Consider the following 14,856-nt stretch of genomic DNA (forward strand, 5'->3'; position numbering starts at 1 on the left):
CATGTCAATGTTCTTGAAATACCAGAAGGTCTACCAAGAAAAGCAATATGCCATCACTCAATTCTTGAATCTTCAGTTTCTATTATTAATATCTTTTAATAATAATACATGCACTATTACTAATATCTTTTGTCCTGCACACTTCGTTTATAAATATTGTGATTTTTTTACTTTTAGCGTAAGTTACACTATCTGTTCACATATACCTCCACATATGGTGACATGAAGTGCGTGTGTGTATGTATTTGAAAAGAGAAAAGACAAAGTGTGTTACATCTATCATTAAACAAGCTAACATAAATGCTTGAAAAAATTTTAATGTTTACATTACAATTGTGTTTTTATGTATTTTGATTTACTTGAAGTTGCTATGTGTTTGAGCAATCATTAAACTTAGAACTAATATCTTTTATATATATGAAGTGATCAAGACAACTGTCCCAGACAAGAAAGTACCTGTTGCTGTTCTTCAAAAAACAAAGGCCATTGCAAGACCCCCCAAAACAAAGCCCTTTGTGGCACCTCAAGAACTAGAACCTGTGCCAGTAGTGCAAAAAGCAGTGCCTGATATGTTGCCTGAGGTTGCAGAGCCTTTTGTGGCACCCCAAAAATCAGAGCTGTTTGGGGCAGCGGAGGAGTCTGAGACTGTTTTGGTACAACAAAAAACAGAACTTGTTGTGGTATCTGAGGAAACAAAGCCAGCTGTGGCAGCTCAAAAAGCAAAACTTTTTGTGGCAGCAGAGGAGTCTGAGACTGTTTTGGTACAACAAAAAACAGAACTTGTTGTGGCATCTGAGGAAACAAAGCCAGCTGTAGCAGCTCAAAAAGCAAAACTTTTTGTGGCAGCGGAGGAGTCTGAGACTGTTTTGGTACAACAAAAAACAGAACTTGTAGCATCTGAGGAAACAAAGCCAGCTGTGGCAGCTCAAAAAGCAAAACTTTTTGTGGCAGCGGAGGAGTCTGAGACTGTTTTGGTACAACAGAAAACAGAACTTGTGTCATCTGAGGAAACAAAGCCAGCTGTGGCAGCCCAAAAAGCAAATCTTTTTGTGGCAGAAGAGGAGTCTGAGACTGTTTTGGTACAACAAAAAACAGAACTTGTGTCATCTGAGGAAACAAAGCCAGCTGTGGTAGCCCATAAAACAGAGCGTTTCTTGGTGCCTGAGAAACCAGAGTTTGCTGTGGTACCTGAGGAACCCAGGCCTGATGTGGCACCTCAAAAGCTAAAGCATGGCATGATACCATCAAAACAAAGACGTGTTGCTGAACCCCAAAAACCAGAGCCATTCATGGCCCCTGAGAAACCTGAGCTCACTGTAGCACTTGATAAGTCAGAGACAGTTGCAATACGCCAAAAAACAGAGCACATTGTGTCCCCCAAAACTAAACCTTTGGTGACACCCCAAAAAACAGAGCTTACTGTAACACTTGAAGAAACAGAGTATGCTGCAGATTCCCAAAAATCAAAGCTTATTGCAGTGTCTCAAAAATCAAAGATGATTGTGGCACACCATGAGCAAGCACCTGTCATGGTGCCTGAGGAACCAGAACCTCTTTTGGCAGCCCAGAAACTAAAGCATTTTACAACAGTTCGAAAGCCAAAGCCTGAAGTGGCATTTGAGGAAATAGAACCTATCTTGGAACCTGAAGAACCATCACTAGCCAAGCTGGTCAAAAAGTCAGAGACTGTTGCTGTACATAAAAAACAAGCTGCTCCACGACCGAAAGGTATATCTTATGAATAGGAAGTCTTTTTCTTGAACATAGTATGATTCAGTGCTCATATTAGAGCTTAAACACATAACTAATATATACTAATATCTTTAAAGAACCAGTAATGCCTCAGAAGGCTGTCCCAGAAGAGAAAGTTCCTGTAGCTGTTCTGGAAGAATCAGAACTTCCATCAGCCAGAGGTACATACAGTCATGAATACATAAGTACATATAATCTTCTCTTAAGCACTGTTTTAACCTCTTTTGTTCTGTCATTTTTAATCTGAGATTTTAAATGATGCTTACCACAACAAATTGCACTGAGCATGAGTGTGTGACAGATTGCTTCTTAAGAACATTTCTCATCCTCTATGTTTCAGTCTGTGTATTTATATTTAGATGTATTGTAAATGTATGAACTAATATCTTTGAAGTGCCTGAGATGCGCGAGAGGGCTGTCCAAACGGAGAAAGTGCCAACTTCCGTACCTAAAAAAGCAGGAACTCCACTTGCTAAAGGTATATGCCATGATGAACCCAATCATTATTATAGTGGGCTTCTTAATTTCTGGGTTAATTAGAGATCTCATTTTAAATTGATCTTTTACTGTCGTAATCTGGTATCTACCATGTTGGAGTCACGTACAAAATGTGAATCGCAATGCAAGTAGAACAAATGTATTTCTTCAGCATATTCAGGAAAAAGATTTTCCACGTGAAATACTAAAAAATTATTTAAGTAATATTAAAAACCTGAATACAGCATAAATTAATGCAGTGCTGTTCCATTTCATTTCTTTCACAAATTCCCAAGCAAAGGCCAGAGAAATATGTTTTCTCTGTCACTGTGTATTGATTCCCTCAAAACACAATGAGAATCCTCATGTAAAGTACCATTTCACAGTGATGGTAAGAAAGGCATAAAAATATTTTTAATGAATACAAAAATACACAAATGTAAGAAGCATCAAGTAAAAAGATTATGCAGACAGCGCACAAGTTACCACATAAATCAAAATCAAGATTGACACGCTAAAGATATTGAAGTACAGTTGGACTCCATACATTGGAGTTTGATCAGCTCTTACAGAGACAGTGTAGGCTTCCCACCCTGTCTCAAAAACTGAAGCTAAACAAAGAATTCCCACCTCCTGCATAACATATTTGACACCCTGCACGTTCCACAGGTTTGAAGCAAAACATCACTGTCAACCAACTGTAGACATAGCAGTTTCTCAGGAAAGACTGTGCATGAATGTTACTGATTGTCTGTTAGTCTTGTCTAGGTCTGTACAGCCCACTAAACTAGAATATACTAATATCTTTAAAGTGCCCAAGGTGCCCAAGAAAGCCGCTCTGGAAGAGCCCGTGCCTGTAGCTGCTTCAAAAAAGCCAGAACCAGCACCAGCCCAAGGTACATGTTGCCATGAACATTATTAAGCAGAATCTTGCTGCTGATTACCTGACATTTTTCAGTACTGCACTGAATGTGTGCGAATTGGGAACTCAATTACCTGGTACTTTTACACACAACCCAAGGGATATTTTGAATTTATTGTTACATTTTCAAATTCTGAATCATCAGGCACAAAAGTTTTGATTTTTAAGAGCTTAGCATTGTCAGAATACTGCCAAACTTTATCGTCTTAAATTGAGACAGCAAAAGGTCTTCATGACTCAGTGACTGTCTCAGTGACCATGTATCGTAAGCACAAGTCTTTCAAAATGAAAAACCTGTTTTTATTCAGAAATGCACGCACAGCGCGAGTCGGAAGAAGTGAAATCTTAGTAAGTGCTAAAAGAATAATCAGATACTTTGAGTGAATACAGTGGAGGAGTGATTTATAAAATTCAAGTGTGGGAGTTGCTGCAATGAGGAGAGAACAGAAAGAAGAAATAAGATAGTGACAGTGAAATGAACCAGTAGAGTGAAAAGTGTAAACAAGGACTGGAAATGCAGAAGGAGAGAAAGAGAGGTGAAAGAATAAAAGTGGGATTTGCGTTCCTCACCCTACGCCGCCTATGACAGTAGATAAGATATGGGCTGAGGCTGTTCCCAGGGAGCTAACAGAGCTGAAAGTGGTAGTTTCTCTTTGTGGATAGGGAAGGCTGCAGAGTACGCAGAGGAGTATCGTAACTCACACCATGCCCTTGTGTAACATAAACATAACCTAAATACAGATGTTCTGTGTCTGTGCGTGCTTGTGTGAGCGAGTGAGAAAGGGATGGGATTCGTACCAGAAGGCCAGCTTGGTTATTTTTTTGCGCATACCTTTGGTTTAGGTTTCATTGTTTGTCTTCCTGTATAATATGTCAAATTGATGGTTACTAATATCTTTAAAGCGCCTGAAGTGCCCAGGAAAACTACTCGAGAAGAAAAAGTACCTGTGGTCACTGCCAAAGCACCCGAGCCTCCAGCAGCCAGAGGTACCTGACTTGGTGGATAACTTGACAGAGAAGATGCTTAATCCGCTTCTCTTGAGCGTTGTCCTGCCCTCTCTTGGCCTGTCTTTGTTTCAAATCTGAGACTCTTGAAGTTGTGAATGTTGGGTAAACTGTGCTGCAGCATGTGAGGTTTTGGTCTTGCTTTTGTGGTGTTTAGTGTTTGCATTGCCCTCTTGTTTGTTCCTGTCTGGCCAGTCTTTTCATCACTATAAATTGAACCCCACTAATATCTTTGAAGTGCCTGTGATGCCAGAGGCAGAGGTCCTGGAAGAGGAAGAGGAGGAAGAAGCACTGGAAGAGGCAGTACCAGTGGCAGAGCCTGAAGAGCCGGAAGCTGCGCCAGCTGAAGGTATACAGTGGTGTTCTGCCCTGCTCTCTGGGCTGATGCAGTGCTGACTGCTCTTTGACCCTCTGCCTTCCGTGGGGAGGGCTGTGAGCTGCATTTAGCCACCTTGTGTTTGTACATGCCCGTTTGGGCCTGTGGCAGGAGGTGGTGCTGGTCTGGGCATGCGCCCTGCCATAAGTCCTGCTTAGGCTCTTTGCTGCAAGCAGTCCACCTGAAGGAAAAGTGGATGGCTGAAGAAGACTGCCTGTAGCATGCCAAGGGCTTGGTTTACTGCTTTGCTGCTCACCATTAGGCTGTCTGCTGATCTTTGTCCCTGTCAAGTAAAAGGAACTAATATCTTTAAAGTGCCTGAGGTGGTTGAGGAGGAGGAGCCAAAAGAAGAGGTTCCAGTGGTTGTTCCCAAGAAGCCTGAGACGGTGACCAAGAAGCCTGTGCCAGTGCCTAAGAAACCAGAAGCTCCTGGAGCTAAAGGTATTTTTTTTCAGGGGAGATCTGCTTTTTATCTTAATGTCTTGATTAATTATTTTATTTGTTGCTTCCATTTTTTGGGTTAAGATTTCTTGTGTCTCCACCCTCAGCCTCTCTGTGCATTAGAATGCATATGTGACTAACTAACAGCCCCTTGAGGGCAGTTTCAGTGTTAGAAGTAACTAAACTCTTTGACTTTGTCATCAGATTTTTGATCTCTTTTATTTTTTATAACTACAACGTTAAGTGGAAATAATATCTTTAAAGTCCTTAAGGTGCCCAAGAAAGCTGTCCCACAAGAAAAAGAGCCTGGTACCGAACCCAAAAAACTGGAATTATTTCCAGGCAAAGGTATGTGTCATCATTAGAGTATCATCATAGAAAGAAATATCACACTCTTCTGGACTTAAATTGAACTAAATTATGAATCATAATCTGAGATATATGTCTAAATAATATGAAGTTGAATGTGGGGTGTTAAAAATGAGTCAGATAAGTTAAATCTAGGTCTTTTAAAATATTGACAACTTCCTGACCTTTCTGTGATCTTTGGAAATTAAGATTTACAAAATGCTTACATTAAAGAGAACAGTATGCTGTTCAGAAGAACACCCTGCAGATACATCTTCAATGTAAAACACACAATGAAGCACCCTTACATTTTTTAGTTATCTTTATTCATTTGTGAATACAGTAATATCAGTTCCCTACCTCTTTAAAAGTGGGTAGTTAATGATGGTAAACTGGTGGTGGATTTATTAGCCAAACATTGAAAATACTTGCCGATTACACAATTAGCACTTAAAAGGCCATCAAGATGAACCAAAAGAGTGAAGAGAAAAAGAACATTTCTGTACGTAATGAGAACTGCAAAGAAGAAAGAAACTGTAGAAAACGAAAATTAAACAGATGTGTAAGGAATAAAAGTAACAGGACAAAAACAGTAACTATTAAATAAAACTTCAATTTCATGAAATATTATTACAGTTGATCAAACAAACACGAGTAACACGCTAAAGACATAGAAGTACAGTTGGACTCCATACATTGGAGTTTGATCAGCTCTTACAGAGACAGTGTAGGCTTCCCACCCTGTCTCAAAAACTGAAGCTAAACAAAGAATTCCCACCTCCTGCATAACATATTTGACACCCTGCACGTTCCACAGGTTTGAAGCAAAACATCACTGTCAACCAACTGTAGACATAGCAGTTTCTCAGGAAAGACTGTGCATGAATGTTACTGATTGTCTGTTAGTCTTGTCTAGGTCTGTACAGCCCACTAAACTAGAATATACTAATATCTTTAAAGTGCCCAAGGTGCCCAAGAAAGCCGCTCTGGAAGAGCCCGTGCCTGTAGCTGCTTCAAAAAAGCCAGAACCAGCACCAGCCCAAGGTACATGTTGCCATGAACATTATTAAGCAGAATCTTGCTGCTGATTACCTGACATTTTTCAGTACTGCACTGAATGTGTGCGAATTGGGAACTCAATTACCTGGTACTTTTACACACAACCCAAGGGATATTTTGAATTTATTGTTACATTTTCAAATTCTGAATCATCAGGCACAAAAGTTTTGATTTTTAAGAGCTTAGCATTGTCAGAATACTGCCAAACTTTATCGTCTTAAATTGAGACAGCAAAAGGTCTTCATGACTCAGTGACTGTCTCAGTGACCATGTATCGTAAGCACAAGTCTTTCAAAATGAAAAACCTGTTTTTATTCAGAAATGCACGCACAGCGCGAGTCGGAAGAAGTGAAATCTTAGTAAGTGCTAAAAGAATAATCAGATACTTTGAGTGAATACAGTGGAGGAGTGATTTATAAAATTCAAGTGTGGGAGTTGCTGCAATGAGGAGAGAACAGAAAGAAGAAATAAGATAGTGACAGTGAAATGAACCAGTAGAGTGAAAAGTGTAAACAAGGACTGGAAATGCAGAAGGAGAGAAAGAGAGGTGAAAGAATAAAAGTGGGATTTGCGTTCCTCACCCTACGCCGCCTATGACAGTAGATAAGATATGGGCTGAGGCTGTTCCCAGGGAGCTAACAGAGCTGAAAGTGGTAGTTTCTCTTTGTGGATAGGGAAGGCTGCAGAGTACGCAGAGGAGTATCGTAACTCACACCATGCCCTTGTGTAACATAAACATAACCTAAATACAGATGTTCTGTGTCTGTGCGTGCTTGTGTGAGCGAGTGAGAAAGGGATGGGATTCGTACCAGAAGGCCAGCTTGGTTATTTTTTTGCGCATACATTTGGTTTAGGTTTCATTGTTTGTCTTCCTGTATAATATGTCAAATTGATGGTTACTAATATCTTTAAAGCGCCTGAAGTGCCCAGGAAAACTACTCGAGAAGAAAAAGTACCTGTGGTCACTGCCAAAGCACCCGAGCCTCCAGCAGCCAGAGGTACCTGACTTGGTGGATAACTTGACAGAGAAGATGCTTAATCCGCTTCTCTTGAGCGTTGTCCTGCCCTCTCTTGGCCTGTCTTTGTTTCAAATCTGAGACTCTTGAAGTTGTGAATGTTGGGTAAACTGTGCTGCAGCATGTGAGGTTTTGGTCTTGCTTTTGTGGTGTTTAGTGTTTGCATTGCCCTCTTGTTTGTTCCTGTCTGGCCAGTCTTTTCATCACTATAAATTGAACCCCACTAATATCTTTGAAGTGCCTGTGATGCCAGAGGCAGAGGTCCTGGAAGAGGAAGAGGAGGAAGAAGCACTGGAAGAGGCAGTACCAGTGGCAGAGCCTGAAGAGCCGGAAGCTGCGCCAGCTGAAGGTATACAGTGGTGTTCTGCCCTGCTCTCTGGGCTGATGCAGTGCTGACTGCTCTTTGACCCTCTGCCTTCCGTGGGGAGGGCTGTGAGCTGCATTTAGCCACCTTGTGTTTGTACATGCCCGTTTGGGCCTGTGGCAGGAGGTGGTGCTGGTCTGGGCATGCGCCCTGCCATAAGTCCTGCTTAGGCTCTTTGCTGCAAGCAGTCCACCTGAAGGAAAAGTGGATGGCTGAAGAAGACTGCCTGTAGCATGCCAAGGGCTTGGTTTACTGCTTTGCTGCTCACCATTAGGCTGTCTGCTGATCTTTGTCCCTGTCAAGTAAAAGGAACTAATATCTTTAAAGTGCCTGAGGTGGTTGAGGAGGAGGAGCCAAAAGAAGAGGTTCCAGTGGTTGTTCCCAAGAAGCCTGAGACGGTGACCAAGAAGCCTGTGCCAGTGTCCAAGAAGCCTGAGGCAGTGATCAAAAAGCCTGTACCAGTGCCCAAAAAACCAGAGCCTGTGCCAGTGCCCAAGAAACCAGAGCCTGTACCTGTTCTTAAAAAACGTGAGGTTCCTCCATTGAAAGGTATATAGATCAGTGTCATGAACAGTTTTGGTATTTTCAGTGATATGCACAGTGCTTATATATTTGTGTATGCACTGTCCCTGAAAATTTTATTCTTCATATTCTTAATCTGTTTCTCATTATTGGCTCTTTTCTGCATTGTGCTTTTGTTTGTTTCAATATTCACAAAAATGAAAATTAAATATCTTTAAAGCACCAGAAGTGACAGCGAGAACTGTCCCAGAGGAGAAAGTGACTCTTGAAACACCTAAAAAGCCAGAATTCAAAAAACCAGAGCCTCCTCCAACCAAAGGTATATATGTCTTGAAGGCACTTAGAATGTCTTTTCTGTTTCTCTTTCCTTTGTTTATAACTGTGTCTATAGAACGTGTCATGTTGACTTCCTGTTTAGAACACACTCTTTTGTTGTTATGGAGACTGTTACTTGCTGTTATTTTCTTTGTGGTAGTTGCCATTGTTTTTCTATGTTTCATTCACACAATTATTTGCATGTAAATAAAATGTATTAATATTTTTTGAAGTGCTTGAGGCCCCCAAGAAAGTTGCCTCTGAGGAGGAAGTACCTGTTGCTCTTCCTAAAATACCTGAACCTCTACCAAGTGAAGGTATTATTGTAAAGGCAGTCCTTTTAACTGTTATTCCAAATGTATGCTTTAAAAAAAAAAAAAATTGTTCTTTGTTCCCCATTCTAGTTCTTGTAATTTGTTCACTTCACATTTTAGATTATACCAATTTGTGTTTTTTGTCTCTTTTATTACAGTTCGTTATGAGAGAGTAAAATATTACTTTAAATATTTTCACATGGTCCTATGTTGGGTATTCTTAAGAGTATATTTTATCATTCAATTTTAGGCAATAATCAATTCTCACTAAATTCACATTTCGTAAGACCTAGTATTTCTATTGCTGTAATCTTAAATTAACTGAGAACATTCAAGCTTTTATTTTCTCCAGTTGTAAATACTCATCCAAATTTTATTTCGTTTATATTGTATGCAGAAAAAATACTATCCTCCACATAACCCTGAATTATACTTGCAGATAAAGCAGTTTTCTCAAAGAATGCATTAACTGCAAAATTAGCAGTATGAGCTGATACTGAGTGATTATGTATCCTAACATGTATTTGTCTGTGTGTATTGGAGTAGCCTGCTTTTTATTGGTGTGTGCAATGATCTTATCATTGGAAACTTACACCAGTTATCAATGTTCTTTAAAGAATATGAAATTGAAAAGGAAAGTGAAGTTGAAGAAACAGAAGAAATTTCAGTAACAGAAGTAGAAGAAACTTTACCTGTTGAAGGTATATAGATTACCTAGAGGCTATCAGACAGTTTCCTCTTTCATTACTGCTCAGATTTTCTTGCTCTGTTTTTCTCCACAAATATACCTGTGTGCTGTCAGTCTCCATGTATTTCCTTCCCTGTTAAATGTTGCAAACGAGTTCAGATCTCTTAATTCTTCTAAGTATAATATGCAAAATATTTTAAGTGCTTTCACTTTGTTTCCTGTCAACCGGATTCTTCTTATCATTTGCTTTCCCATCTTTGTCCTCATGTTATTAACATGTTTTTTTAAGTGAGCTTGAATGTTTGTATTTTGTGTAAGCTACAGAGCAATAGCCTAAAACTCTTACTCCCATTTGATCAATGAGATTTTTTTCATTAACTTCATTGGAAATGGAAAATGATCGTCTTTATGTTCGCACTCTTCACGTCTACTGTGGTAGTACGTTTATTCTAAATATACCTAATGTTATTTAAAGCACCAGAACCTGAAAAGAAAATTCCTGAAAAGCGAAAGCCAGCAGTTCCTGCACCAGTAGAAGATATTAAACTGGCAAAAGAACTACTTAAAGGTATAAGCATCTGAAGCCACCATTTACAATGGAGATTCAGACATGTAATCTTTTTTAATTACACTGGTGAATCTTAAAAAGCGTGCTTTAAAACGTGTCACTGGATTTTTTTTCCTTCTCTATTATTACTCTAATAAGGCATTTTGCTAATGCTAAATCTTTATGAATTTTCAGCATATTGTGGGTAAATAATATTTTTTTACTTACCATATTTTACTAGTATTATGCCAAGTCAGTTTGCATGCATTCTTTTCAGTAGTTCTTGAATAAATAAATGTATTTATAAATATCTTTAGAAAGTTAACACATTCGTTATGCTTAATATAATTCTTCTACTTTTAACATGTTCTTACAAAGGACAAGAATCCTCACCCATAATTTGCTGATTCTGCTTTGTAAACATTGGTTTCAAATCAACTCTGCTTCATTTCATCAGACTTCTTCTAAATAGCTAATCAACCAGAATCTTACCTTTGTAACCCTTGGCTTTCTACAATGTCACTTGTATTAACCAGCTATATGGATTTTTGAGAAACTTATTTCTTTTTGGAATCAGATGATATATATGATAAAATTCAAATAATTTTCTTTAAAGCTCCTGAAACAAGGAAGAAAGTTGTGACAGCAAAACCTGTTGAGGCTCCACAATTGGAACCCCCACCTGCTAAAGGTACCTACCTAATAGAAATATCTTTATTCTCTGAGGCATCTTTTGAAACAAGACTTATATCTTTCAGTATATTCTTCTTTAATTTGCTCAGAAATATAAACTGGTGCCTTTGTTAGATTATACTTCAAGAATAGACTCTAGTCTTGAATAGATATAGTCCATGTCCTCATTAAATTTCCATTTTACAATTCGTGAGATGCAAAAAAGATAATAATGGAAGAGTAAGAAAGTTTTGTCATTTGTGTTTATTCCAGTTCTCTGCTTACAGAGAAATAAGAATATGCTCTTTAAATGTATATAGCATTGTTCATCCATACTTACTATTTGTCTGAAATGTAACTTTTTTTGTGAAAAGATGCTTCCAGAATTAGCTTGTGAAAGATAAATTGAGCAAGACACTTCACAAGTACTCCTTTGCATTCTTCATACGTACTAGGGTTCTAAGCAACACCATATAAATATCTCTTCTTAATGTTTCTTAAATTTAGAGATTAAACTATGAATATCATAGTACAGGTGAAGGTAATGAAAGAGTTAAAATGTAACTATGATAACTCTCTTTGAATACGTAACTCTTCTAGTTTTCTTAGTCCATACTTCAGTTTTGTTATTTTGTATGAAAATTTACTCTTGTGCATAGGCCTTTAAGACCACTGTGAACAAATAATATGGGAGGTTGATTGAAAATACTGACTTCAATCTCAGCAATTATTTGCTTTGAATGTTCAGTAGTGGACCAGCACTTATTTGTGTGTTTGGAGTTGTTAGTTGTTAGTTAGCTCTTTCTACTGGTATGAACCTATAATAAAATCTGGAATAACGTTCTTCTAAGTTCCTGGACTTGTAAAGAAACCTCGTAGAATAATTCCTGAAGTTACTCCTCCACCGAAAGAAGAAGTTGTTTTGAAAAGAGGTACAGTAACAATATAAAACAGTATAAAACCCCAGCATACTAACATTGTTCAGTGTGTTCTCCTAAGTAATGTTGCTTTATGTGGTGTAGAAAATTACATGAATAGTGTACTACCTGATGGGTGTGTATCGTGGAAAGAGTTTATAACTGAAGAGATAAAGCAAGGGCATATCAAAAATTAGTTAAGTCCAAAGGAACTGTGCTGAAAACAGAGTAGAATGGTGAAAATCTGTTTCACTGTTGTAACTCTCTTCTGTTTTCTATTGTCTATAAAGCTTATACAAAAACTCAATTTTTCAGTATCTTCAGTTCATGGACACCTACGTATTTTCCTGTGATACTGTAGATTTTACTAAAAATCACACGTGGCATTCTCTTTTATGATTTTCTTGGAATTACTGCACTGCTCCCAAGGTCCAGTGGCACTGTTGGACATCATTCTCCTTTCCTGCAAAGTCTTGAGCCTTCCAAATTACTTTGTGCTCAAAGCTTAAAAAAGAAGTAGTAATTCCCATTCTCTTTGAAATACTGAGTGATCATTTGTGCCCTTCAAATTTTAGACCATCCAATTCCACAGATGTTCAGTTTTTCAGATGAATCTCATTAGATACCCAAAATGCATATCTGACAGGACAAAAATAACTAAAATGTAACCCAGACAAGGTATAAATTAGAGCTCTCCAAATACAACAATTGAAAATTATAGTTTTCTTCTCTGATGGAAGTCAGTAGATATTTAATCCAGAATCCTTCATTTTGTCCCTGAAAATCACCTATAACTTAAGTTATTAATGCATAATTGTGTGGTAATTGATCATTAAATTGTAATAGATGCACTTTTTCTCTCAGAAGAAAACACGAGACTGACAGATGTCATTCAAATGTTGTATATGGACACTTATCTGCTAACTAAATCCTCACAGAATTAATCCAATATTCACTCACCATAGATGCAAAGATACATTAAGAACAGTTCCTAAAATGTGCTGAAAAGAAAGCGCTAAGAAATTGCAGTGATGTTATTTAATCTAGTAGGACATTTTGAATTTCATATTGGATATTTGTAGATTAAAAATAGCTTGACATGAAAAGCTGTTGTTAACTAACATGCTTGATGAATATTGTGTAAATAGATAATATTATTTTAAAATATATTTTATCTTCCATTATTCTCCTGAAATACCTACCCATCATATCTTTTCCATGAAAATTCTATGATAAGAAATCGTATTCTGTCATAGACAGTTAACATCTTTCTACTCAAAGAGATTGATCTTAAAGCATCTTTTTGCTCTAGGTTATTTTTAACTGCTTTCAGAATAGTATTGTACTGTGTATTTCATATGCCTATTTCTTCACCAATTGTATATGTTTAGTCTTTTGTCTTACTCACTATCTATCTTATTCATTTGTTTACCTGTGCTTTAAAAACTGAAATTACTTTTCTTTTAAAGTTCTTAGAAAGAAACCAGAAGAGGAAGAACCTAAACCAGAGAAAGAACCTAAACCTGAAGTTAAACCAGTACCTACACCAGTAGAAAAAATTAAGAAACCTGAAGGTACTAGCTTACATTCAAATCTGTCTGGTAGAAAAGTTTTGTGGAAAAGAAAAAACAACAAAAAATTTAAAAAATATTCTCTGCAACTCAGAGTTCCAAAATTCTCTGAATTTTAAAATTCAGGTTTGAATAGATGAGCTTCATAAATGTAGTTTTGTGAATCAGAGCTTTGCTGGAAGCACCACCAAATTTGGCATGCACATTGGGATCTGAATTCTACAATGTGTGATTACTTGTCAATCTGAGTGTAGAAGAGAAATTTACAAGTATACTGTAAAACTGATTGAAAAAGCTGCAGTGAACTGGTTGATCCAAATATTCTTTTAGCCAAGGTCTTCAAATATGTGTCCTTTTGTCCATTTTACTGCTTCTAATTTATTCAAATCCTAGCCTTAAAAATACATGTTCTTAAAACTTAATGTCTCAAAGTCTTGAAATCTGAAAAGAGTGAAAACTTAATTATATTGGAGAGTGAGGTATCTGGAGATCCAAGGTGTTTCAGTGTATCTTACAAAATAATGTTTTAAAGTCTCAGAAGTTCCCAAGAAGAAACCTGAGATACCTGTCATTAAAAAGGAGGAGAAACATGTTCCTGAACCACCAAAAGGTACAGATGTGTGATGCTATTTTTCTTATTGCAGCAACTAAATTATATTAATTGCTGCATTTCATTTAAACTAATGCACTGTTGCCATCCCCTCTGTCCATGACTATTGGATATGTGTTAACTACTTTGCATTCTTCAGGATTTCTTTTTGTTTTTGATTCTTTAGTGCTTGAAAAATTCATCTTTTTTTTCTATTTTATCTTGCTTTTAAAGAGTTCATCTCAAGTAAATTTCTTGCTTGCTGGCAAAATTGGTTGGAAACAATTAATTAAGTCTGTCCTCCATTAACTCTGTCTGTATTGTGGCTTGTAAATTTTATGTCCAATGAGAATATAAATTATATAAATTAACCTATTTGTGATTGTTGTGTTTCAAATGCCAGAACCTAAGCAGGCAGCTATCTCAGTTCCTGGGCCTGAACCTAAACCTGCCGTAGGTAAGACTTCTTTAGCCATGAATACCAGTGCAACCTTACTTGTACATCTTATCTTTTTCATTTAGAGTTTTTTCCTTAAAATGACATTAAAAATACATGTCAGCTTTAGTACTGTAAAGACATGCACTCTGCAGAATATCTTAGAGAATTAGAGAATATCATGCTTAAAACAAAAGTATTCATTGAAATAAATAAATGAGAGCTCCTTTATAATTTTTGTCCTACAGCTTTAAAATCTCCAAAGCCAGCAGCAGAACCAGCACCAGCTATTACTACTGCACCAGTGACAACTCCTGTTGTTGGAAAGAAAGCAGGTATTTATGATAGTTCTATGCTACTTGTAGGGTTTTTCTCTATAAGATAACTAAATACATGAAAGATAAAGACAATTAAGAGCTGTACAATCATATAACTCATTCATTACCAGGTAATTTTAGATCCTGTCCCAGGATCCTGATATCCTTGATACTACCACCTGATGTGAAGTTTATCTCTGTGGAATTC

General features: G+C 37.4%; 1 protein-coding gene across 10 annotated transcripts in view; it reads left to right on the plus strand.

Annotated features, from left to right (window-relative positions):
• The window catches only part of LOC100546807 (titin), a 240,299-nt gene that overhangs the window by 121,044 nt on the left and 104,399 nt on the right, over window positions 1-14,856 (plus strand). For 8 of the 10 annotated variants that reach the window (XM_085228569.1, XM_085228576.1, XM_085228573.1 and 5 more), the window contains 20 exons: window positions 2,147-2,230; window positions 3,042-3,125; window positions 4,055-4,138; window positions 4,395-4,505; window positions 4,848-4,973; window positions 5,238-5,321; window positions 6,282-6,365; window positions 7,295-7,378; window positions 7,635-7,745; window positions 8,088-8,309; window positions 8,503-8,601; window positions 8,831-8,914; window positions 9,529-9,612; window positions 10,075-10,167; window positions 10,763-10,837; window positions 11,670-11,750; window positions 13,205-13,309; window positions 13,839-13,916; window positions 14,299-14,352; window positions 14,580-14,666. In XM_085228569.1, the coding sequence (XP_085084695.1) occupies window positions 2,147-2,230; window positions 3,042-3,125; window positions 4,055-4,138; window positions 4,395-4,505; window positions 4,848-4,973; window positions 5,238-5,321; window positions 6,282-6,365; window positions 7,295-7,378; window positions 7,635-7,745; window positions 8,088-8,309; window positions 8,503-8,601; window positions 8,831-8,914; window positions 9,529-9,612; window positions 10,075-10,167; window positions 10,763-10,837; window positions 11,670-11,750; window positions 13,205-13,309; window positions 13,839-13,916; window positions 14,299-14,352; window positions 14,580-14,666 (1,914 nt within the window). The remainder of the gene's footprint in view (window positions 1-2,146; window positions 2,231-3,041; window positions 3,126-4,054; window positions 4,139-4,394; window positions 4,506-4,847; window positions 4,974-5,237; window positions 5,322-6,281; window positions 6,366-7,294; window positions 7,379-7,634; window positions 7,746-8,087; window positions 8,310-8,502; window positions 8,602-8,830; window positions 8,915-9,528; window positions 9,613-10,074; window positions 10,168-10,762; window positions 10,838-11,669; window positions 11,751-13,204; window positions 13,310-13,838; window positions 13,917-14,298; window positions 14,353-14,579; window positions 14,667-14,856) is intronic. The other 2 variants (XM_085228575.1, XM_085228578.1) reach the window with 2 other exon arrangements.

The sequence above is a fragment of the Meleagris gallopavo genome, chromosome 7 (assembly GCF_905368555.1).
Source record: "Meleagris gallopavo chromosome 7, MGAL_WU_HG_1.1, whole genome shotgun sequence".
Lineage (NCBI taxonomy): Eukaryota > Metazoa > Chordata > Aves > Galliformes > Phasianidae > Meleagris > Meleagris gallopavo.